The sequence below is a fragment of the Peromyscus maniculatus genome, chromosome 3 (assembly GCF_049852395.1).
Source record: "Peromyscus maniculatus bairdii isolate BWxNUB_F1_BW_parent chromosome 3, HU_Pman_BW_mat_3.1, whole genome shotgun sequence".
NCBI classification, from domain to species: Eukaryota; Metazoa; Chordata; class Mammalia; order Rodentia; family Cricetidae; genus Peromyscus; species Peromyscus maniculatus.
In genome coordinates this window covers 154,524,364-154,548,842 of record NC_134854.1, presented here as the reverse complement: position 1 = coordinate 154,548,842, position 24,479 = coordinate 154,524,364, and the positions used below count along the sequence as shown (strand labels likewise).

Genomic DNA, 24,479 nt, shown 5'->3' with positions numbered 1-24,479 from the left:
GGCTAGCAAAATTCTAACTGGTAGATTCTTACCCACCCTCCTTGGTTTCTTGTTAGGAGAGCTGTTTGGGTTTTCCAACATAACCCAAAAAGAATTTGGGAGTGGGTTTTCTCTGTCTAAATGACTAGCAACACCTGCCTAACACCCCAATCTCAATTTCGCCTCCACCAAGTCACTGCCCACAGGACAGAATTATAGGCGTGAATCTGAGACAAAGGTTCTTTATGCTGTGTCTGGTCATTAATTAGCACCTGGAAACTTCAGGATGGGGCCATTAGAGTACTCATAAACCTTTGATTTTAAATGTTTTCGCTTGGCGGTGCTTCTGAGGTGACTCTCCTTGTGAGCTGGATGGAGGACATTCGTTCCTTAACATTTCTGAGGCTCATTAACTCCTCCCTTCCCAGTGGCTCATTAACCAGGCCATTAGGGACTCTGTCTCATGTAGACAGAAGCTTCCCTCGCCCTCCCCACACCTCTGCAGGCACCTTACACTGGGAGTGTGTGGGTCTAGCTGACGGCTTCCGCTGCGTGGTGGTGGTGGCGGGCTGCGAGAGGGCTGAGCTCACTCACCTGCTATTCTCCCAATGGGCATGGCGTGCTCTTCAGGTGGGGACACGGAGACCATGATGTGGTTCATGTAAGCCAGGTCCTCCCGGTGAGACAGGTTCATGGGCTTCCCTTCCCTATGCAGCCCGTCTTCAGAGAGCCGCGACTGTTTGAAATCCACTGAGTGCCGGGGGTTCAGGATCAAAGGGTGCATGATGGGGCTGGGCATCAGCTGGATCACTCGCGGGCTCTCCTGCCAGGGGCTGGAGGGCTTCGGGTTGGACTCCGAGGATGGTGGGCAGTGATTATTCTCCATAGGAGACACTGACAGGGGGTAGGATTCCTGGTGGTTGTTTTCCTGCTGAAGCCTGGGTCCCTGGGCCCTCTCCGCTGGTGAGAGGCGGCGGATCATGTTGTCCAGAGGGGACCGCAGGGGCCGCTGCTCGGGGTCAGGAGAAGGCCTGTGGTTTGTGGTGATGGGTGACCTAGGGCGATGTAAGAGTTCAATGGTGGGAGGGTTGTGGTGCACACTCTCTGCAGGTGGCCTGGGCGTCCTCTGGACACAGTTATCTGTGGGCAAAAGGAAAGACGATCACAGATCCCGGCAAACGTGCAGCCCTGTGACCTCACAACTGCTCTGTAGGCAGCTGTACTGGGGCACGGAGCCTCTCTAACCCAGAGCCCCATGTCTGTCCCTTTTCTCAAAACAAAACACACCTGAAATCGCTTTCCTGCCCCAGACAAGCTAGGAAGGAATGCCCATTGACATTCCACCCAGGATATGTTGGTGCCTGATAAACACAAGGAGCCCAATTCCCGTCTTTATCTTGTCCTCGCTGGACTCTCCTCTGCAGGTTCCAGAGGTGGAGGGTTCTTAGGATTCTCTCCAGAAGCTCTGGTGAGCTTCCATCTTCATTTTCTCTATCTCCAGGGGTTGTTACCACTGATAACAATGATGATCACTGATGACTCTATTCTAGGTACTGGGTTTAATTCTTTAAAACGGAATACTCTTAAGGAGATACACTATTATTCCCGCTTCACAGATGATAAAATGGAGTCACAGGTAACTCACCCCATGTGGCCAATGGATAAAGGATTAGAATCAGATTCTAAAATCTGCACATATCCAGCACTTTGTGTCACACAGACCCCCAGGGTATAAAATCAAACAGAAACCTGCTTTCAACAGCAACAGTTGGTGTTTGGATAGAATGGTGATTTTATACTTGAGAGAGCTTTTAGAAGCTTGCCCTTGAGTGCATGGATCTTACACAGGCTCAGAGTTAGTAGAGGCAAGTAGAGGAAGGGCAGATGCATGGGTACCCCAACAACACATGCTCCCCACTGAACTTGAATTTACATGCGGCTGAGGGCAACCCTGGAAGTGTAGACAGCTCCAGAACTGAAGTAGCTGTGGGGCCGAGCTGAGGCTGGACCAGCTCACGGGTGATCTGGATTCCCTTTGAAAGTTCAGTCCAGGTATCTGCCCATAAAAACATGTGAGCTCACATCTACCTTTATGGGGTACTCTAGCCATGTATGTTCCAGGGGTAGTCTCAGCAGAAGAATGAGCACTTCAGCTGATCCCTATTCTGGTCACAGACTTACCTGCAGTTCTAAGTGTTAAAACAATGCCAAAGATAATACCCTTGTCTAGATGTAGAACCTGAAAAGGGGAAATGGGCCTCTACCAGGGTTAGTAGTCAGAGAAAGAGGTGGGGTTCCCTTAAGGTTTATACTGGGTTAGCATGAAAAGGGAGGTTTTTTTTTTTTTTTTTTTTTTTTAATTTTAAAAATTCCACTACATCTCCCTGATCACATGAGGCGGTGAACAAAAGGAATGCTGAACACGGCATTTGAGACTCACAGGAAGGGAAAGTATCTGTTTCATGACTATTGTATGATCTGTTGTCATAAATTCAAAAAACCCTTCTTCATTGGGACAAATATCATAGGATACTTGTTTAATAATCTAGATTACTAAATAATAGAGTACTAATCAACTGGGAAAAGGAATGAGAGCTATCTCAAAATTTTGCTGAGGGCCAGCATGCAGGTGATATGGCCAGATAGGAAAGGGACAGGAAAGGATTCAAAACTGCCGCCATTCATCTGGCGAGAGAAAGAGGAGTTCCAGTTGCGATAGTGGCCAAACCTCCTACACATAGACCTTATAGACACTGGATATGATACACCCAAAAAAGCTCCTACACACAGACCTTATAGACACTGGATATAATACACCCAAAAAACCTCCTACACATAGACCTTATAGACACTGGATATGATACACCCAAAAAACCTCCTACACATAGACCTTATAGACACTGGATATGATACACCCAAAAAACCTCCTACACATAGACCTTATAGACACTGGATATGATACACCCAAAAAAGCTCCTACACACAGACCTTGTAGACACTGGACATAATACACCCAAAAAAACCTCCTACACACAGACCTTATAGACACTGGACATAATACACCCAAAAAAGCTCCTACACACAGACCTTATAGACACTGGATATGATACACCCAAAAAAGCTGGGACCTTCACAGAGCAAGACATTATTTACAGTTTCCCCCCAAGAATATCTTCATCAGTGCAGCACGCGGAAGTCTGCTGATGAAAGGAAAGTCACATGAGCTGCCGGGACACAAGTGGATGCCCAAATGGCAGAAACTTGTGGAAGCCTCATCAAGGGTAGAGTACCAGACCAAGATGATCTACTAAAGAGCACGCTAACGTTCTCTCAAATTCTTGCCTGACACCTGAACAATACACACACAGGGGAGATTCAAAAGCAGTGGTTGTATGGCTGAAAGTTAGGAGAAGTCTCAGCTCCTGGCCACTGGAGTGGAGAAGCAGGTCAGAGTTTGAGTCTCATTAAATTAAAAGGCCCTGTCAACACCCCAGGCTGCCCATTACCCTGGCATGGCCATGTGCTGGTACAGTAAATCCTGTGTTACAGTGCAAAGGGATCTCGCTGAGGGCTAAAGGCAAAACTGAGGCAGATTTGCCGAAGTGAAATGTAAATTAGCCTCCACACACTAGAAAGGACTGGCTAACAGATTAACTGACTGCAAGAATGAGTCAATTCTCTTCAAAGGAATATGACGAAACTCAAAGTCTCTACAACAAGTTATCTGTAAAGTTCAATATCAATACAATTTTTCTAGACATAGAAGATGTGATCTACTATCAAAAAGCCACCAACAGAAACAGATTCTGCGACTCTGATGGGATTAGCTAAAGAGAGTTTAAAGGAATTTAAGGTAGCTATAAGTATTTCAGGGACATCACAGTCACAATGAGTAATGACATACAGGAACTGTCAAAACAGAAAGTGGAAACTTAGGAAACAAAAATGAAGGTTCTAGAACCAAAAAGTATACTCCATGAAATGTAAGAGCAGACTGGACAGACTTAATAGTACACTGGAGATGAAAGGGTTAGAAATGTAATAAAATCAAACACCAAATACGCCTGGAGTGTAGAAGAAAATGGATGGGAGGGAGAGGGGAAGGAATAATGGCCAAATTCAAGGGACGAGAGCCACAATGTCAACAACAAACTAGAAAGTTCCAGAAGCCCAGCAACCCCACGCTGGTTACACACAATGGAAATCACACCCAGGCACTTGACAGCGAAGCAACTGAAAGCCATAAGAAAAGAGACAGTCAGGCTGTGCTGGGTGTGGAGGTGTATGCCTGTCATCTTAGCACTTGGGAGGCCAGGGCAGGAGGACTGCCAGTGAAAATCCGTGGTGGTGGTGGTGGTGGGGGGTAGTACGGGTGGCTTATTATCAGAATAAGCATAAGAACTCTTCATCTAAACCCCTCCAGAATCTGAAACTTGCTGAGTGTGTCTACAAAATGCTTGCCCCCCCCTCCCCCCGCGGAAAATGCCCCATCATTGACTTTTGTTTCATCAACAAAACAGTTGAAAAATATTCTATCAAATTTCCTTCAGGCTACATGTGTGGTGTATGTATAAAGTTCATGTTTAGACTTGGGTCCTGTCACCAACCCGTCTCACCGTAAGCAAACCATTCCAAAATCCAGAAAAAACAAACAAACAAACAAAAAAAAACCAAACAAACAAAAAAACAACCCAAATCTAAACTTGGGATCCAAGCCTCTTATAAAGGCCAGTCAAAGGCAGCCAACAGGCATTATGTGGTTGTTCCATTGTGACTACCTGCTTTAAAGAGGGCTTGGGGAGATCCACCAACACTTGTAATCTTGAGGCCCTTTCTTAGGCTTCACACTATATACAGCATTTCCAGCTGGTGATCACGGAAAGGATGTGCAGAGGACCTACTGGGGTTGAGCTGAAGCCCTGGCTCTGGGCTTCTGCTTTTATAAATGGCCTTTATCCTTCTAGGCCTATCCAGAACTAGTTATGGATGGGATGATACTGAGAGGCAAAGAAGGACCAGGTGAAGTACGGTCTGGTGGTGACTAATGCTTGACAGTACTTGTGGGGTTTGATAGTTTCTATTATAAAAGTGTTCTTTTCTTTCTTTCCTTTGTCCCTTCCTTTTTTGGAGACAGGGTTTCTTTGTGCAGCCTTAGCTAGCCTGAAACTCCCTCTGTAGACCAGGCTGGCCTTGAACTCACAGATATCCACCTGCTTCTGCTTCTGGAGTGCTGGGATTAAATGTGTGTGTCACCATCGCCTGGCTCTTTCTTAACAGACAGGGTCTCATACTGTAGCAGTCCAAACTCAAAGCAATCCCCTTGCCTCAGCCTCCCAAGTGCTAGGATTATAGGCACGAGCTAATACAAAGTCCTGACAAATCTTGCCAGCTCTAGGTTGGAATGGCACACGCCCTTCACCTCATTTTATTTCAGAGTACTGACTGAATGGTGTTATCTTATGTCTAATTAAGTCTTAACGTCTAAGATTTAATAATCTTATGACAGAAGTGACCTTTTTTGGTGACAAGGCAAATACTCTTTTTATAGCTAATAAGGACCTAAACTCTGCCCTCCACAAAGACAAATTTATCGTGGTTCCTTTGCATTTTTCAGAGTGTGATTACTGGAGAGTAACTACTTAAGACAGCTTCATTCTGAGCTTCAAATAGTTTCTAAGTATCTCTTTTTGCTGAAAAGACGTCTCTCTTTACTTAAGAGATATTAAGGTTTAACAAGACTCAAGGATCATGGAGGTCATGTACTAGGAAAAACTACCCCATTTCCGGAATCCATTTCCCGTCTTCTAAATCACAAAAGAAACACAGGCATTGGCCAATAATCTGGTTACCTGCAGGTTCTCTTTGATGTCCGGGCTTCAAGGCTGGGGCGTGGGTGTATCGTGGGGGCAAGCCTTAGGAAGTCAGGGAGGGCTGTGAGTGGAAGCACTTTCATGCCAAGGGGAAAAGGGGAACTGATGTAATGTCCTGGAAAGATTTCACTCTCTGTTCCTGCCCAGATCTTGGAGAACAATGAAGGAGGGAGACAGTGCTCCAGATAATTCAACTCAGCTTGGACTTCAGACTCAGGATCCTGGGCAGGAACAAGACGTGGAGGAGCTTTATTTATTTATTTCTCTGCAGACACTACTGAAAGAGGAAGCACTTGATGAAGCTGATAACATTAATGGTAGACAAGTAGATCTCAGGGTATTTAATTCCAGGCTCCTAGTGGTCTGGGCATAACCACCGTGAAGGCTGAAAAGCCCACAACAAGACCTTCCAAGCTTTGTTTCAGTGTACAAAGCTTGCACCCACGGATGGAGTGGGCTCTGGTGTTCCTGCCCTGCTGCCTGTTGCTCTGTTATTATAAGTTGGCAGCCGAGCATGGAAACTTAAGAGACCAGAGCCGGCAGGCAGAGGAGCTCCGGACACAGGAAATGTGCTGCTCGGACAGTGGGTGCATGAAATCCCTCAGATGTAGGAGTCTTCTGTCTAAGGCTTTTTTTTTTTTTTTTTGGTTTGGCCTTGATGTCTGGGTTTGTGCTTGGTAAGTTGCTCAACTGGAAAACTGGGAAACTGTCCACACCACCCTGATTCTGAAGGTCTTGATAAGGGAGGGAAACACATAAGGGAAAGGGAGGGAGAGCCACACATAATGAGTATAGGCACTGAGGCATGGGAGGAAAAAGCCCAAAGCCTGGTAAGGCATATTATTCATTCTGGCTGACAGTGTGCTTTCTGAGCCCAGAGCTTTGTCTTTTTTTTTTTTTTTTGGAGACAGGGTTTCACTGTGTATCTTTGGTGCCTGTCCTGGAACTCACTCTGTAGACCAGGCTGGCCTCGAACTCACAGAGACCCACCTGCCTCTGCCTCCCGAGTGCTGGGATTAAAGGCGTGCGCCACCACCGGCCGGCGAGCTTTGTCTTTATAAATGTCTTTAGACACAGAGGATCCCATTCTTTCAACCAAACAAATAAATCAGGACTTTGGATGAAAATATGAGGTCTGTCTTATTTTCTTTCATATCACTTATTAGAAAAGCGCCCCCTCCCCTATGTGTATTCGAGACAGGGTCTTTGATGGCTAGTCTTGATTGTCAACTTGATAGGATTTGGAATCACCATGGAAACCTACCTCTGGGTGTGATTCAGGGTGTTCTCAGAAAAATTTAAGTGAAGTGGGAAGACCCTGAATGTGGGTGGCTCCATCCTACGGCTAGGATTACAGACTTACTGAAGTGGGGAAGCAAGCCAAGCATTCATGTCTCCCCGCTCCCTGATTGTGGATACAATGGGATTGATTGGTTGCTCCACCCTCCTGCCAATATGCTTTGCCCACAATGATGAACTGTGCCTTCAAACTGTGAGCCCAAACTGACTTTCCATTTACCTTGTTTTTGTTTGGTATCTTTTTTGCAACAAGAAAAGTAACTACTATAGAATCTCATGTAGATCAGGCTGGCCTTGAACTCGCCACATAGGTAACAATGACCTTAAATTCCTGATCCTTTGGTTCTATCATCTCTATTTCAATTCATCCAAATGCCCCAATTCAGTCACATTATAAACAATTAATAAGTCTAAAAAGGTTATGGCACGTATCTCATGTCCATCTACCACCTGTCAGCACCAAATGTCACCCTGTGTTATCCCCAGGGATAAGTGAGTAGGGAGTCATCAGCCTCAGGCCACTTGTGTTTCCCAGTGTTCCAGAGGGGACCACACCTCAGCAGTTTGTAAAAGATTACCAGGAACTATGAGTGATACAGAGCTAAACAAAAGTTAAAGAGTCTAGTTAAAGGCCCCTGAGATGGAATTTAAAGTATATCTCACACATAACCTCATATTCTCTTGGTCCTATTACTGGGTTGTTGAACTCTGCCCTCACACCCCAAAATTCCTATGTTCTAACTTGCAGGATCTCACAATGTGGTCTTATTTGGAAAGAAGATCCTTGAAGACATAATTAGTTAAGAGGAAGCTATTTTACATCCCAGTGAACTTGACAAAACCCAGAGTCACCTGAGAAAAGTCTCAATGGAGGGGTGGCAAAGATCACATTAGTTACGGGCATGTTTGTGGAGGATTATCTTGACTGTTACTGGATAGGAGGGCCCTGCCCACTGTGGGCAGCACCATTCCCTAGGAAGGTGATTCTGGGCCGTGTTAGAAAGCTAGCTGAGTATTATCCTGGGAATAACCCTGGGAGACAGCCAGCAAGAGACATTCCTCCACCGTTTCTTCTTCTTTTTGTGAAAGGAAGCATGGGGACAAAGTTTAGGAAAAACAACAGGGCAGGCTAGCTGTAAATCTTAGCAGCTGCCAGGAGAAGGGGAATGGATAAGAGAAGGAAAAACTGCCATTCGCAAGGGAGGTCAACAAGCAGTCACGTGGCCAAAGAAGAGGGGGCTTCAGACAGAGTGAGAAAGTTCAGAATGCCAGGAAAACATGCACAGCCCTGGGTCAGTAACCAAAACAGAATACAGAAAAGTGAAAGAAAAGGTTATGTTCTTCCGAGTCCTAACTCTGAAAAGTTGGCAAGCGGCATGTTAGAGGCTCCACAGTGCTGTCTGGCGGAAGAGGCTACAAGCGACTGTCCCGCCATGATTTCTGCATCAAGTTCCGGCTCTGGCTTCCTTCAGTGATGGGAATGTAATCTGCGAGCTGAAACAAGTCCTTCCCCCTCAGTGGTTATTTTAGCTTGGCTTTACATTTATTTAGTTAAAACTTTTATTAGATGTGTATGAGGGTTCTGCCTGCATGTATGTCTGTGAACCATGCGCCTGCAGTGCCAACGGAGGCCGGAAGGGGGAATCGGATCCTCTGTAACTGGAGTTAGAGACAGTTGTTGCCTGCCATGTGGATGCTGGGAGCTGAACCTGGGTCCTCTGGAAGAACAGCAAGTGCTCTTTTTCTTCTTCATTTTGTTTTGTTTTTGTAGACAGAGTTTCTCTGTTAACAGCCTTGAACTCACTTTGTAGAAGAGGCTGGCTTCAAACTCACAGAGGTCCTCCTGCCTCTGCATCCCAAGAGCTGGGATTAAAACCACGTGCCATTACATGTGGCTGCAAATGCTGTTTTTAACCCCTGCGGCACCTCTCTAGTCCTAGAGTTTTTTGGTCATGGTGCTTGTCACAGTAATAGAGGGGGAACCAGAATACTTTTTCAGTCAATATAACTGATGCCCTTATAAAAAGGAGATTGTGGACATGGACGGACGGACGGACGGACGGACGGACACACACACACACACACACACACACACACACAGATAATGTTACATAAAGAGCAAGGCAGGACCTCCAAGACAAGCACCACTATTGATTAACTGCCGACCAGCCTTTTGTAGCTAAGACCGAGTCTTGGACCATGTCCTTCCTCTCAGTCCTCAAGGAGACCCACCCTGAACCCACGTTCTGGAACAGGACAACTGTGCAGCAGCTGTCTAGTTTGTGGTGTTCATTATGGCAGTCTAGCAAAATGCTACCCCTCTCTGTCCCCTATTCCTTTTCTTTAAGGCTCAACTTCTGCTTGTCAGGAGACCATCTACTGACCTTTTGCCTGGCCATCTCAACTGAATTCCCTTTTAGGGCCTAAGGAATAGATTGGGTGGAGTGTATAATTAAATAAACAACAAACGCTACAACCGTATAAGCATTTGATACAATGGGCTGAAGGAAACGAATGGTTCATTCCTCTTCCTTGCCTCAGGCAGGCAGATGCTACCCACAAGTGGATTATTTTCTCCAGGGGGCCGGCCCGGGGCATCTATACATCTGCAGACACAGCCCGTGACAGAGGAGAGACACCTCTCAGTTTCAACATAGCAGCCAAAAGAAGTGATTTCAGAAATTAGGGTGTGGGAGTGGGGTGACAGCTGGAGAGATGGTTCAGAGGTTAAGAGCACTTGCTACTTTTGTCGAGGACCAGTGTTCAGTTCCCAGCACCCACAGGGTGGTTCACAACCATTTGTAACTCCAATTCTGAGGGAATCTCTACAGGTACTGGGTTCATGTATATGCATACATGCCAACAAAACACATATACACATAAAATAAAAATACGTCTTCAAAAAAAAAATCAAGGGGGGCTCGGATGTAGTTTAGTCAGTAGAGTGCTTGCCCAACATGCACATAGCTCTGGACTTGATCCCCAACATCACATAAACAAGGTATGGAGATGCATACCTATATTTAAGGCAATGCTTGGCTACATGGCAAGTTTGAGGTCAGCGTGGGCTGCATGAGACCCTGTCTTAAGAAAAAAAAATAAAAAGAATCTATGGATAGAATTTGAAATGAGCCAAGTAGACCTGCGGGGGTAAGCCTGTGCCTCTGACGACCAACAGAGACTGAAGTCAGAGCAGCACAAAGACAGAGAAGAGCCTTGGAGTGGGGGACAGCCCATCAGTAGCCCTTTGGGAGAAAACTTCCTTCTTTAGAGATGACAATCCACTGACCCCAGTTCCTGATCTCCAAGGGACTGGCTAGTCTTTCTCTGAGTTTCTTGGAGACTTCCTGCCTATCTCTAGGGTTACTCACGTACATAGGAATCTCCCTCCCAAGACACTCTTGGCTGAAGAGACTCGTCCTAGAGCTAAAAGCAGTCTCCAAACCACAGCAGACAGAGGAAGAAGACTGAGGGCTGGTGGGAGATGCCAGAGACCATCTGTACTGTCCAGTGCCTTCCTCTGCTGTGGCAAACACATGCCGAGGAGGGGATGGAGGTCAGAAAGAACAAGGACACGTTGACCCTCACCCTGAAACGGGAAGGAAGGGCCTTTGCCTCCATTTCCTCTTCTTTTAGGTGGGAACAGGAAGTGAAGAGCTGGGCCTGCTCTTAGTCCCCTGGGACCTCTCATGACCTGCTGCCAGTTCTTAGAATCACAGCATGGAGAGGGCTGAGAAGGTTAATCTCGTGCTTAACCGTGAGAGGAGACAGCCAGAAGACTCACAGAAGGGTTCTGGATGGGAGAGTGGAGCAAGCCCCATGTTCCAGGAGGCAACACAAGTGACCACGGCCAGATGGGCCGTGCTGTACAAACAATGAAGACTGATGCTGTCCCCATAGCAATTCTGATGGAGATGGCGCCCAGTTAGCCCAGAAGGTGCTGCAGGGAAGGGGCTAGGTCTTTAGTAGGCATGGGATGCATGGATCTGACACCCAAACCAAGCACTCAGAGTCCCTTCCTAAAGATGATGCTTAAGAAACCTGGAACTGGGAGGGAAGAAAACAAAACCAAAAAGGACCATTTCCACTGATGTGGAGGTACCCAATCCCATTCAAGTGTGCTTAAACTTGGGCCAGGCTGCAAGGCTTATATGCATTTTATCACAATTAAGAATTTACAAGAGGGGGCTGGAGAGATGCCTCAGTAATTAAAAGCACTGGCTGCTCTTCCAAAGGATCTGGGTTCAATTCCCAGCACCCACTTGGCAGCTCCCAACTGTCTGCAACTCCAGTTCCAGGGGATCTGATACCTTCACACCAATGCACATAAAATAAAGCTAAATAAATCATTAAAGAATTTACCAGAAAATTCTTGGGAGGCAGAGGCAGGCGGATCTCTGTGAGTTTGAGGCCAGTCTGGTCTACAAATCGAGTGCCAGGACAGCCAGGCAGCCAGGGCTGCTACACAGAGAACCCCCATGTTGCTGAATATTATTTTAAGGTGTGTTACTTTTGTTTATGCTACATTTGTTTAACTCTGTGAAGCTGTGTTACTGTGCCTGTCTAAAACACCTGATGGTCTAATAAAGTGCTGAATGGCCAATAGCAAGGCAGAAGAAAGGATAGGCAGGCAGAGAGAATATTCAGAAGGAGAAATCTGGGAGGAGAGAAAAAAAAAGAGATGGAGGAGTGAAGGAAGAAGGAGCCACAGAAAGGGGAGGACTCTGGGGGCCAGCCACCCAGCGACACAGCAAGCCACACAGAGTGAAAAGACAAAGCAAGGTTTACAGAAATAGAAAAGGAAAAGCCCAGAGGCAAATGGTTGACGTTAAGAAAAGCTGGCAAGAAACTGAGCTGAGCTAAGGCCGGGCATTCATAAATAAGAATAAGCCTTTGTGTGTGATTTATTGGGGAGCTGGGTGGCGGGGCCCCCAAAAAGAGAAAACAAAATGAAAATAAACAACAACAACGCTATCTTGAAACAACCCCCAACCAAAAAAAAAAAAAAAAAAAAAGGAAGATCCACCAAATAAAGACAATGAATGGCATTTACTGGGCCTGCAGACAGGGGCTTTTCCAAGGGCGGTTCTCACTCTAACAAACTTACTTCTGACACCGCACGAGGCAGGTACTGCTGTTTTCCTTCTCTGACATGTGGAGGAACTAAATCGTCCTGAGACACAGAGCATGCAAACTGGGGAGATAGGATGTCCTTGAACCTAGGTGGCCTGACACATGTCCACGATGCTCTCCGGCTCCTTCATGTATCACATAGTAAAAATATATAACAAAGATGTCATATCCTAGCTGGGGGCCTCTCTGATGCTTCATTTATCAACACCCTTCCAGTAAGAGTAGAAAATCGGGGTGAGTTTTTTTACAATCGGTAAGAGGCCATGGCCTCGGCAGACAAAAGCTTCCCATCTGTGGTGCCTGTGCAGCTAGCTGGAAGGAAGGACTGGCTTTCGGGGGGCTGCAGAGGGGCTGGCTTCCAAGATCAATGCCCCGTGTCTGATTCAGAGCCTGTCCATCACACAGGCTGGGAGGTTTGACTCATGCCGAGTTTACTCATCCTGAGAAAACCAACCATCCAGAAGGCTTATTCCATCCAATTTTGAGTACGTTCTCTGAAATCATGAACTAGGGTTGGGATGTAGCTCAGTTGGCAGAGCCCTTGCCCGGCAGGCATGAGGCCCTGGGCTCCATCCTCCAGTACCACATAAAACCCCCACAGTAGTGTCCTATCATTCCCGCACTGGGGAGGAAGAGGCAGGAGAACCACAAGTTCAGTGTCATACTTGACTACATAGTAGGTCTAGAGGCCAGCCTAGGGCACACAGACCCTGATTCAGAAAAGTAAAATAGGTCGTAAACTAAAAGACCTATTTGGGGGCCTTTTTAATTCTCTTTGACCATTTTTGTTGTTTACATTTTATAGTGCAAGCAAAGGGTTACCTGATCCACTGTATCCTAGATGGGTTCAGAAATTGCCTTAGTATCTTATTCTCTATGAAACTGGCTCATTTTTCAACCATTTCCCCCCTTTTCAGCTTCATGAACACTGAAAACTCACACACACACAAAACAAAACAAAACAAAACAAAACAAAACAAAACAAAAAACAAAACAAAACATGAGAACATTCTGGTCTGTTGTGAACCTCACCTGGATTTAAATCTTAGCTTTGTGTGGCAGGAGAGAAGGCCCAGCGGGTAAAATACACTTGCCATAGAAGTGTGAGGACCAGAGTTCATACCTGTAGCACCCACAGAAATGCTGGGTGAGTGTGGTAGACTACCTGTAATCCCAGCAATGGGAGGCAGAGATAGGGGATCCTTTCTCTGCAGGGATCCCTGAAGCAAGCTAGTGGAATTGGCGAGCTCTGGGTTCAAGTGAGAGATTCTGCCTCATATCTAAGCTACAGTGATTAAAGAAGAGAGCAGACATCAACCACTGGCCTCCTCTCTCTCTCTCTCTCTCTCTCTCTCTCTCTCTCTCTCTCTCTCTCTCTCTCTCTCTTTCACACACATACACACACACACACACACACACACACACACGTATCTACACAAACATGATTGTGCATATACATATGCATGTATAACATACACACACGTACCTGCACAAACCTGAATGTGCATACACACATGCATGCATCCATGCACAAAACACAGGCATCCATGGATGCAAATCTCCATTTTGCCACTTGCTCTGGGAGCATATTACTTAGCTGCTCTTGGTCTCTATTTCTTCATCTACAAATTTAGGATAATACCACTTGTTTTTCGATATCTGTGAAGAGTAGATGATTTGAACATTTAAGTGCTTAGGAGGGCTGACATATAGCAGGACTCAATAAAAATTGTCCTGAGCCTCCTCTTTAATTATCTCACTGAAGCTGTGCATGATTCCAAAGCAGGCCTTGGGCACCTGGGTTTGGTACTGATGGGAGGAGAAACATTTCCCTCAAGAAAGAGACCACACAAATGGAACTTCAGTGGGCCAAATCAGAATGCACGCCACCCTCTTGTCCCCCCAAAAAGAGATGATTGTCCTCTAAGTTCTGGGCTGTTCTCATGTGCTAGCTGCTAGGGAAAATGAGACAGTGTTTTGATGTGTGGAAATTCTCAGCAGGACTTGAGAATTCTACATGTACCTTGCAACAAAAAGCTGACATGAGAGCATCCTTCCCTCAATACTTCCCTCACCAGCACAGAAACCATCAGCAGTGTGTGTGTGTGTGTGTGTGTGTGTGTGTGTGTGTGTGTGTGTGTGCAGGTGTGCGAGCTCGAGTGTGTTGAGTGGGGGGTTGTGCTCAAATGGTGTGATTAAAAACTCTCCCTACCTCTCACTATCTAAGGAATGAAACTTTAGAGTTTAAATGATAAGAGGGGGCGGGGAGATGAGAAAGAACATTAGAGAAACAGATCTTTTTCCTTCTCCCTACAGACTGCGTCGACCAGTTGTAAAGGGGTCACACTCGGCAGAGCTAACCCCACTTGGATATCAGCCCAGACTGGCAGCTTATTTTAATATGACTTAAGGAGCTTTTAGGGGACCAGTGTCAATTGCATGTACACATTGGGGACAGAGCCTTTCTTTGGAAAGAGTAGCAATCTGTTACTTTCAGTTCCATGGGATATTAGAGCGGCTGATTTTGGAAACTACAGCCTTAAAATATCACAATTGAATGTAACAAGATCGATTTATTTTATGGTCATCGGCTAGTCCAAATCGTCTGAAGATGCCTTCTGCCTGCCGGTTCTTGTGCAAGTGGCAGCAGCATCGATTATGCTGTCTCCCTTCGACACCACCGCCTACCTACTACCGAATTCATGCGCTACAGGTACAATGAGTCATGACAGTCAGCAAAGGAATCTTCTGAAACTGCACTTCTCACTTAGGTGAATGAGGCCACTGTCTGATGCCGGGAGGACCATGCAGACAGACCTTCTGGATGAGGTGATACAGCCTTGACCGGGGTTTCCTGTTCCTGGGCAGCACCAAGTGGGACTCTGTCCTGGCTTCCTGTGTCCTAACTGCCTAAGACCTGAGGGTGACGTCTGTGTCTTGTTCATCTCCCCACTGCCTGACGATGTTAGGATCTGAAAGCTGTGAGGGACCGTTAGCACCGTCTAATCTAACCTCCCTTCTCACAACAGGGGAAACGGAGGGTCTGAGAAATGAGAAACTTGACCAGCTTTGTTCTGGCAGGACTGGGGATCAGAACCTCCTTTCTTCACTTCCAGGTCCTGTTCTTTAAACACACACACACACACACACACACACACACGCACGCACGCACGCACGCACGCACGCACGCACGCACGCACGCACGCACGCACGCACGCACGCACGCACGCACGCACGCCTGAAATGGTTCTGGTTTATACCTGTTGTCTTGCCTTACTCATTAGTGAGTGTTGACCCTAGGTATCCCAATAACGAAAGAGACACTGCATAGTTAACCTAGTAACATTTCACCTTCTTCTTCCATAACTAATAAACAAAGAGTGGAAACAGTGTTCTAGATGAGTGCTCTGCGCAAGTCCTGACAGGATTTCAGAAGGTGTGTTGTAGAGACTGTTTGCATCTGTGTGGCCACCATCCTGTCCAGAGCAGGAGGGGAAGCCCTAAGCCAATTCCAGGCTCCTCACGGCTGGCACTGCCATACAGTAGCTAGAGGGGAAGGTGAGGCCTCAGTGAAAAGGACCCCAGGGGACACTTGTGGGGAAGCCATTGACAGATCAAATGAGACACATTTGTTTGTTCTGCGATATCAATTCCCATTGTGAAATGATCGGTATCTGAGGTGGCTAAGCAGGGGGCTGGGGTGAAGGGAGGTCACAGGGTGAAGGCAGCCTTGTGCTTGTGTCTCTCTGCACACTCTGTATCAGGATGCTCAGCCGCAGAGGGCTCTCGCTGAAGCAGACACTGAGTGAATGCCTTGCCTCTTTCTGGCCTGCCATTCATACACACACACTAACATCTCTAACCCAAGATCTGAGCTCTGAGTTGCTCTAAGGTCTGAAACCTCAAATGTCCACATGATGTCACATGTCAACCCCCACACTTGACCTTGGGTGGCTGGTCACATTCAAAACATAGGCATGTTGCTAATTAGTAGAAAATTAAAACTTTAAAAATCCCATAAGAATCATCTTTAAACCATGCATATTAGATACACAAAACAAATGAATTTCATGAATAGCCTTGGGTCCCATCCTGAAATATATATTTATGGAAATATAATAAAACCTGAAATGCAAACCACTTCTGATTCCAAACATTTTGGTAAGTAATACTCAGCTTTTACCTACAAACACACACTCAAGCCAAATCAGTAGCAAACGTAAGTAGTCTTGGGCCAACATAATTCTGTGTGTCCTTAACTGCGTTTAAAATTTGGTGTGTGTGATTTCATCTTACAGAGATTTTTCTTTGGGGCCAGGTCTCTCCATATTTCAGCATATATTACTATATCCTCACCTGCCATCAGCTGATCTAGTGCCTTCACAAATAGCACTGTTTTAATTCTTGAGACACTGTGTGCTGAACTTGGTTAGGTTTTTTCTCTTCTTTACTTTTCTTTTTGAGAAGGAATGAAAGAGGCTGGAGGTGGGGAGGGCAAGCCACTATTCTGGAAGTATGAAACAGGAGGTAGCTTGTTCCTGTCACCCCTGTGTCTCACATGGCTCCTTCCGTTGACACCACCTGGTAGAGATGGTGTCGCCTGTCCATCTAAGACTGGCAGGGTTTCTAAACAGACAATGCGGTAGCGAAGAGCCCCTCAGATCTTGCCTCCTGACCAATAGCATCAAGGAATGGTCTCTGTGGATGCCCTTGATACTTTTAAGAGCTGGTTCTGAAGTGTATCTACATGATCTGCAGGGTTATGAAGCCCTTGACCTCGGCCTCATTAGCTCTGTTCTCTTAGTGGTTGAGTTCACCACTGACATCACAGAGCATGCATGCACAGCTCATCAGGCTGCATGATGGGACACACCTCCACTTACTTGGTTTGAGGCTAAGTTTCAGAGTCAGCCAGCTTTCTCTAGGAAAGATTAGCCCCTGCACAGAACAACAACAACAACAACAACAACAACACACGCACACACCTACTTCTGAGCAAGTAGGAAGGAACCACGTGCCTTCAACCACATTTAAGAAGAAAATGGGGACAGAAATTCCAAATGAAAAATAAATAATTTTAAATAGCAAGAGAAAGAAGGAGGGGGACCCCATCCCATACACTGTGCGTCTGAAGAGCCAGGCTGACAACACAATGCCCATCTTACTGTCAAGCTTCAGTGAGCCCACCTCCTCTTCTCTGGAGTGGCTCTTGGTTATTATGCAAACCGGAAATGAGAAAGGCCAGAAGAGCAGAGGAACATCAAATCCGAATTGAGGGGAAGGGACAGTTGCTAAATTTAGCCTGGGTTACTGAAGGAGAGGAGAAGATGGAAGTGGGAGCATGCCAGAAATGCTGGCGTATTCTCTATCTCACACGCTGGAGAGGACCTGCTGAGAGACAAGCCCCCCGCCCCCACCTGGAGTCAGGCTCTTTTTTGTAAAGTGTTAATTAAGAGAATACCAACCGTAAGTTTTTAACTGTTTGACTGCAAAAGAAGAGTAGCAGTCCTGTGTTTGGGAATGATTCACTAGTCAACAAAATTTCCTAAGGAATAGGATCTTGAAAGTGACTTTTAAAGAAAAGCCCCTACTGTGGTGTTCACATATCTGCATACTGGCTGCCTGTTGGACTGGGAGGGAGAGATGGCTTGATGGCCCTGGGAGATGTGATTCTGCTCAAACGCTAACACACAACCCACTGTCCAGTGGCATTGTGCACAAAATCACATTTTATAGCCCTACACCCAACACCTGCTTGACCAAGACCCTACAGTTTTTGGTCTTGAGCCGTCTACTGATGCTTTTCTGGCCGTGTGGGTCCCACAAGGAACAGCAACTATGAGAGGAGTCTCCATATTGAGCTCACTCCAGCAAACAGTCTTTGATGCATGATGGAGAAAGCCCCTACCCAACCCCAACTTCCCTCAGCTTTGATGAACACCTTCCTCAAACATCTTCAATGAACAACTTGCTGTTACTTCTCTCCATAGCCACAGAATCTCAATTCTCCACACTCTGGTTCCGGGCTAACCCCCGTGGATTAGTTCTACAGTGGAAAACGTTCATGATTGCTGAAGCAGGGTGATAGATGGTTTACACAGCTTTATTTATTTTATTCTATATGGATTACATATATTTGAAAATGTTTATGATGAACGTGTTTGCCAATCAAGTCATCTTACTGCTCCCTTACTCCAAGGCCTTGCCCTACCTAACTGGAATGTTTGCTGTTTATCAGAACCATCAAGGACTCGGCCAGACTCCTCCTTTTATAAAGGTGAACTTGCCAGCTGTACCCGGGTGTCATCTCCCCTTATGCTACACCCCCTGTGTATATTATTGTAACCAGTGCTTACACTCCAGAGAGCTAATGGGATTATGCCTTCCTCATCCAGGCAACTCCCCCGGTGTATGCACACTGTAGGCACTCAACCCATGCTTCCTGAATGAAGAACAAATTTACAGCAGTAGAAACAGCTTATCAGCTAACTATTCAACCCCTTAGTGTGTCTAAGCCACAGGCAAGCAAAGAGAAGTGTCTCCCAGTACCTTCTTCATGGTTCTGATGCAGTAGGACTTCTGGCTTCGTGTGGATAGAGTTCCCAGGGTGGAAGAATGGCGAGAAGAGAATTCGAGGTTTCCTCTGCTTCAGAATATGCTGAAGGAGTTCATAGAGCACATCGCCTGGAGGGAAAACGGAACAAGAAACACAGAGATGGGATGTTTTAGCTAATAGCTACAGAAGGAGCTGTGGAGCTGTGACAGCCACAGAGGAAGGAAATAATTTACAGAACAGATTGTTGACCCATGACAGGGACGAGGCACAACATACCAGGGTTGTGTGGTTTTTAAAGATTATTATTATATTATTTAGTTTGTTTGATTTATGTGTATGTGTCTGCGCCATGTGCATGTGGGTCCTGAAGAGGCCAGCAGAGGGTGCTGTCAAGTAAGCGATGCTGCATGGAACACTTACAGTTTGCTAAGTGGAAAGATGTTGGGGAAAATGTTCTTGTAACTAAACTAATAATAATAATAATAAAGATGGTAAGAGAAAATTTGAGGTGGTGGATATGGACATTACATTTATTATGGTGATGATCTCATGGATATATAGTTATCTTCAAACTGATCAAATTATATAGTTTATATAGCTCTTGTAGGTTTGTCAGATCTCTACAAAGTTGTTTCTAAATGCTAAAAACAAGAGCAGGTCATTGTGGTGCACATGTTTGATCCCAGGACTTGGGAGGTAGAGGCAGGAGCTGCAGGTGGCCCAGGCCATCCTGAGGACAGCCTGGGCTACCCTGTCTCAAACAACAGCAACAACAACAACAACAGCAACAACAACAACAACAAAAGTAAACGTAAAAAAGAAGAGTAATAGACTAAAAAAGGTTTCAGACTGGAGAGATGGCCAGTAGTTAAGAGTGCTTGTTGCTCTTGTAGAGAGAGGACCTGGGTTCTGTTCCCAGCATCCACATGGTGGCTCACCATGTTACATCTGTAACTCCAGTTTCAGGAGATCTGGCATCCTCTTTTGACTTCTGTGGCCACTATGCACACATGTACTGCACACACATACACTCAGGCAAAACACTCAATACACCGAAGACAAAATGTGTGTAGTGTGTGGGGGTCAGAGGGCAACTTTGTTAACTCGGGTTTTCCTTCTACTTTACGTGTGTCCTTGGAATGAAACTCAAGCAAGCTGTCAGGCTTGTGTGACACATACTTTCACCCAATGAGCCATCTTCCTTGGCCACTCCCCTCTAAACAATATATTGTTTAATGCCATACATACCCAGTCTACATAAAAACATCTAAACAGATGGGATAACACTATAGATCCCCCCGAGGGGGACTCATGGATCAGTTTGGTACAAGCAAAGGGTCCACAACTACATTAGGTTTTGAAGATGCCCCCACGGTACTGACGTTTTAGGTTACTGAAATGATACTGTAGTGAACTGCTGTTTGATGATGAGAACCCATCAGAGGATGATCCCAGAGCCAGGGGAAATTTAAACTGTCTCAACGTCTTCCTATTTTTGTGAAAATATCCTTTTAACATCTCTCTCTGCTTGCACTTCAGAATTATTCAAAGAAAATGACATCCTTCGGTAGCTACATTTTAAATGTGCAAAATGGCTCACAGATTCTTGACAGAAATTTCTCCTAGCAGCTACATGTTGTGGTAGGAGGCTGAGCCAGCCTGGGCTACATAGCAAGATCCTATCTCATACAACAACAATGAAAACTTTTCGTAGGGGGGAGAACACATCTCTCTCACTCAGAGCCCAGGCTGGGGCTGGTAGTGTGAAGAATAACAAGCTTCGTTGATGTTGGTCAGAAGTGGCCACTCTCTATAAAGAACTGGGACAGTATGGGGTCACCTCTTCTTTAAAAATATATCTAGGCATCACTCTGAGGTCATACAAGCTCCACAAAATTATCTCGGACAAGTCAGTGCTTGGAGAGAATGGTGGGTGCTGTACACTTGGTATTTGAAGTGTCTACTGAGTAGGTCATTAGTTAAAAAAAAATCCTATCACGAACTGGTTCCACCCCTCTCTGGCTTTGATCTAAGTTCACAATGCAGGGGGTGCTTCGGAACTCTGTAAGGATGGGTGATTAATTTTTAAAAACACCACAGGCCTCCCTGTCCTCCCCACACCCTACCTTATACAGAGACACGCAGTCAACAATTGTACCAAACAATGGGCCTTTGTCTCTGATCTTAGCCATTTTTAAAGACACTTTAATTAACAACTTAATTTAACTGTGCATTTTGGGCTGTAGATATTGCTATTTTTTTCTTCCAAACTGAGCATGAACTGCAAAAATACTCCATGAGTGCAAATGTATCTACTACCGCCCCCTGTACCAAATCAAGTTCTGTAGGTGGCTACTCTTTCCCAAGTATCCACCCCCCACACACCAAGGAACTTCCCTAGCTCCATGCTACTCATTCTATCCCCCATCTCTGAATTTTGGTTATTGGTGGTGCAGCTAACTGCTGCCATTTACAATTAGGATTAAATGAAGACTAAGACGCCAGTCTGGAGGGGATTTTCTTAAGATAGGACAGGCAGGCATACACAGAGGAGCTCTGCCTACACTTTAGAAAATGCCGTTAGAAAGTAGAACCTGCACTGGGTACCAGGTTTCAGAGCTGGGAAGGATTTCAGTGCTCCAATCCAGGAGCCACTGCTATGGCTCTGACGAGAAGGGAATGCAGAACCCAAAATACAGTCCTATTTTAACGATTCACATTTTAATCTCATACAAAAATAAGTCCCTAATCAACACTTTTTTTCTTTCCGTTTAGTGTAATGTCTTCCTAACCCTTCCTAATTTATATGGCCATACTGGGCTTGAGCTTGTGGATTTGATCAATGTTTTATTTTGGCATTATGCAGAATAGAAAATGCAAACATTAAAGAAATGTTCTTGATGATTACTATTAAAAAAAAAGTCTGCAATTAGTGTATCCATTTTGGAAGGGGAGGCCAGGAAATATAAATTTAGTGTCTGTGAAGGGTGTTCAGTGCTATTCCCTCAGCGAGGGGCACAGACTGCAGCCTTAGCCAGCCTGGGTACCAGGTCACCTTGAGCGAGTCCCCGGGTGTCTCTGCAAAATGCACACTGTCGCACCTGCCTCCCTTGCTCATCATAAAGATTCAATGACAGTAATGTAGAGAAGGTCCTGGAACAGAGCTGGTATGCCCACACCTCCTCAAGTTGGTGAGGGGATCTAAAACAAGGGCCAGGAGTAGGAGGCCACTTTCTTTTCTGAGTTCTTACTTCTTAAAAAACAACAAAACCCCACCTTATTTACTGTTATTGCGTGTGCATGTTCATGTGTTGAACATCACAGTGCAGGTGTGGCGGTCCGAGGGCAACCTTGTAGAGTAGGTCTGTCCTTCCACCTCCACTTGGGTCCTAGGGGTCAAACTCAGGTCTCCAGGCTTGCATGGTAAACACACTTATCCGATGAACCATCTTACTGGTCCCTGGAAGTACATTTCTCTACAGGAGAACGGCTAGCTGATGCCTTGGGATCTGAACCTCCTTAAACATGTCCTTTCATTGCCTCAGGCCTGGGTTTCCTCATCTAGACTCCAGTAACCCTGTAGGGTCCTGAGGATCTTTTGAGGTGATCCCCATAAGGAGACGAGCAGAGGCTGAACAGTAAGAGTTCCTCGGCACTGGCTACTGCGGGCACCAGCTCCACTATCACACGGCCATCCTGATTACGGAGATCATCCAAGTGGCCGAGGACAGTCAGGTCTCACATGGAGACCTGAGGAGGAAGGTCTGAGTTCTATGTTCCCCTTTGAGAAAAGGGCAAAGAAGGTGAACCAAGGCCTCTCTCTCCCAGCTCCTCATCCTGCCACACTGGGCTAAACCCAGTGTTGCTGACATGCGCTCTGCCTTCATGATGTTTTAGCTTCCCATCCAACAGCTGGTAGGGAGGGGGCTGGGCAGAGAGAGGCTTTCCCACAGAAGGAAGCAGAGGGAGGGGATGCGCCAAGCAGTCTCTACCAGCTGCTTACCTGAAGAGCAGGAAGGAGCAGTAAGATGACCATGCAAATGCGTTTCATGGGGATGGCTTATACTTAGGGAAGCCTGAGTCTTAGCTCTTGTTAGGAAAACTTAACTTTTTATGTGGGTACAGCTGGACCAGACATGGCTCCTCAGCAACCAGGAGCTTGCCCAGAGAAGCGGCTGGCTCAGCGCTATGGAGGAGACAGTGCATTGGACATGCACTGTGTGTAACACTCAGTAACACAATGTGTCTGCAACAACTTGGAATATTAGGTCTTAAAGACTCTAGAAATGTCTTAGATTGGCTCAAACTTCTGCTCTCTAGGACTCCCCTCGCTCTCCTTCCCCTGCCAAGAAATGGCATTGGCGGAGTAAGTCTATGATCGGCAGTCAGCCCTGGCATAAGAAAACCATTTTTTTTTTTTTGATGGTTCTAGTTGGTAAAAAAGTTCTGTTGCGTTGGAGTCTGGCTTTCTTGAAATTCCTATATCTCAGTCTTGGCTTCTAGAGTGTTCAAAACATGTCTTGCCTACCACTTCCTAAATAAACGAAGATGGCCCTGCACCTGCCTCCATGCCCACTCCCTTTGGCTTCTCTATCCACCTCTTCTGTGGATATATTCTTCAGATCCTTAACTGTGCAGATAAACTCATTTATTTTTCTTAACTATTAGTATTATTGTGTGTGTGTGCAGAAACACACAACAAAGCACACATGGTGTTCAGAGGACCACCTGTGGGACTCAGTTCCCTCCTTCCACCATGTGTGTCTAGGTTCAAACCCAGATCACCAAACTTGGAGGCAAGCATCTTTCCTTGCTGAGCCATCATGCCGGCCCAGGACACCATATTTAGAAGGTGAAATTGGTGACTCTCCCTTCAAGAGTCTGCACACACTTGAGTATGTTTTGCTTTTTGTGATTCTTCTTTGAGAAGCCCACATCGTGTCTTACTTTCTCCCAAACATCTCTCTTAACCCCTGTGAGGAAGCTTGTATTAAAGTACCTTCAACGTTGCTTCATAAAAACAAAGCTAACATGAAAGCTGGAATACAGAAGGTATTGGGAATAAGTTGTGTATTTGCCCACTGAGAGCAAAGCTTGAGCCATAGCGCTGTGTGCCTAACTTAGCAAATCTCCATATTCTTAGCAATGGAATAACTGGTCCCAACAAGTGCCTCTGGAGTACAAGGCATTGGAACCCAGATCTCTGGATGCAGCGCCAACAGCTGGTTCGTCTGCATATCTGTATGCACATGTATACGACCTAGGCATACACATGCCCACAGACGTGGAGTTACCATGATGTGGGGAGCTTCACTGACACCTTCCCTAGAAGGAGAGCTGGAAACTGAAAATATTTGTACTCTCCAGCTTTATGTCCTAATACTGATACATTATCCTGGGTCATACATACACACTGAAACACAAACAGCTTCAACACGTGTATTTTGGCATGCATTTTGAAAGCCAGGCAACCTATTCTGAAATCTTAAATTCTACTTTTTCCCCCTCTTGGTGTGTGTGTGAGGGAGGGTGGAGGGGAGCGGTGTCGGGGTGTATGCACCTGACTGCGTAAGAAGCCAGAAGGGACTTTGGTGTCTTCCTCCATCATCTCTGCCTTGCTGTCTTGGCCAGGGTCTCTCAGT

The 24,479-nt window shown here is 45.9% G+C and overlaps 1 protein-coding gene across 1 annotated transcript in view; it reads right to left on the bottom strand.

Moving 5' to 3' along the window:
- Positions 1-24,479, bottom strand: part of Etv6 (ETS variant transcription factor 6) — a 237,585-nt gene that overhangs the window by 19,096 nt on the left and 194,010 nt on the right. Inside the window, 2 exon segments of the mRNA XM_006976544.4 lie at positions 574-1,119; positions 18,831-18,965. Of these exon segments, the coding sequence (XP_006976606.3) occupies positions 574-1,119; positions 18,831-18,965 (681 nt within the window).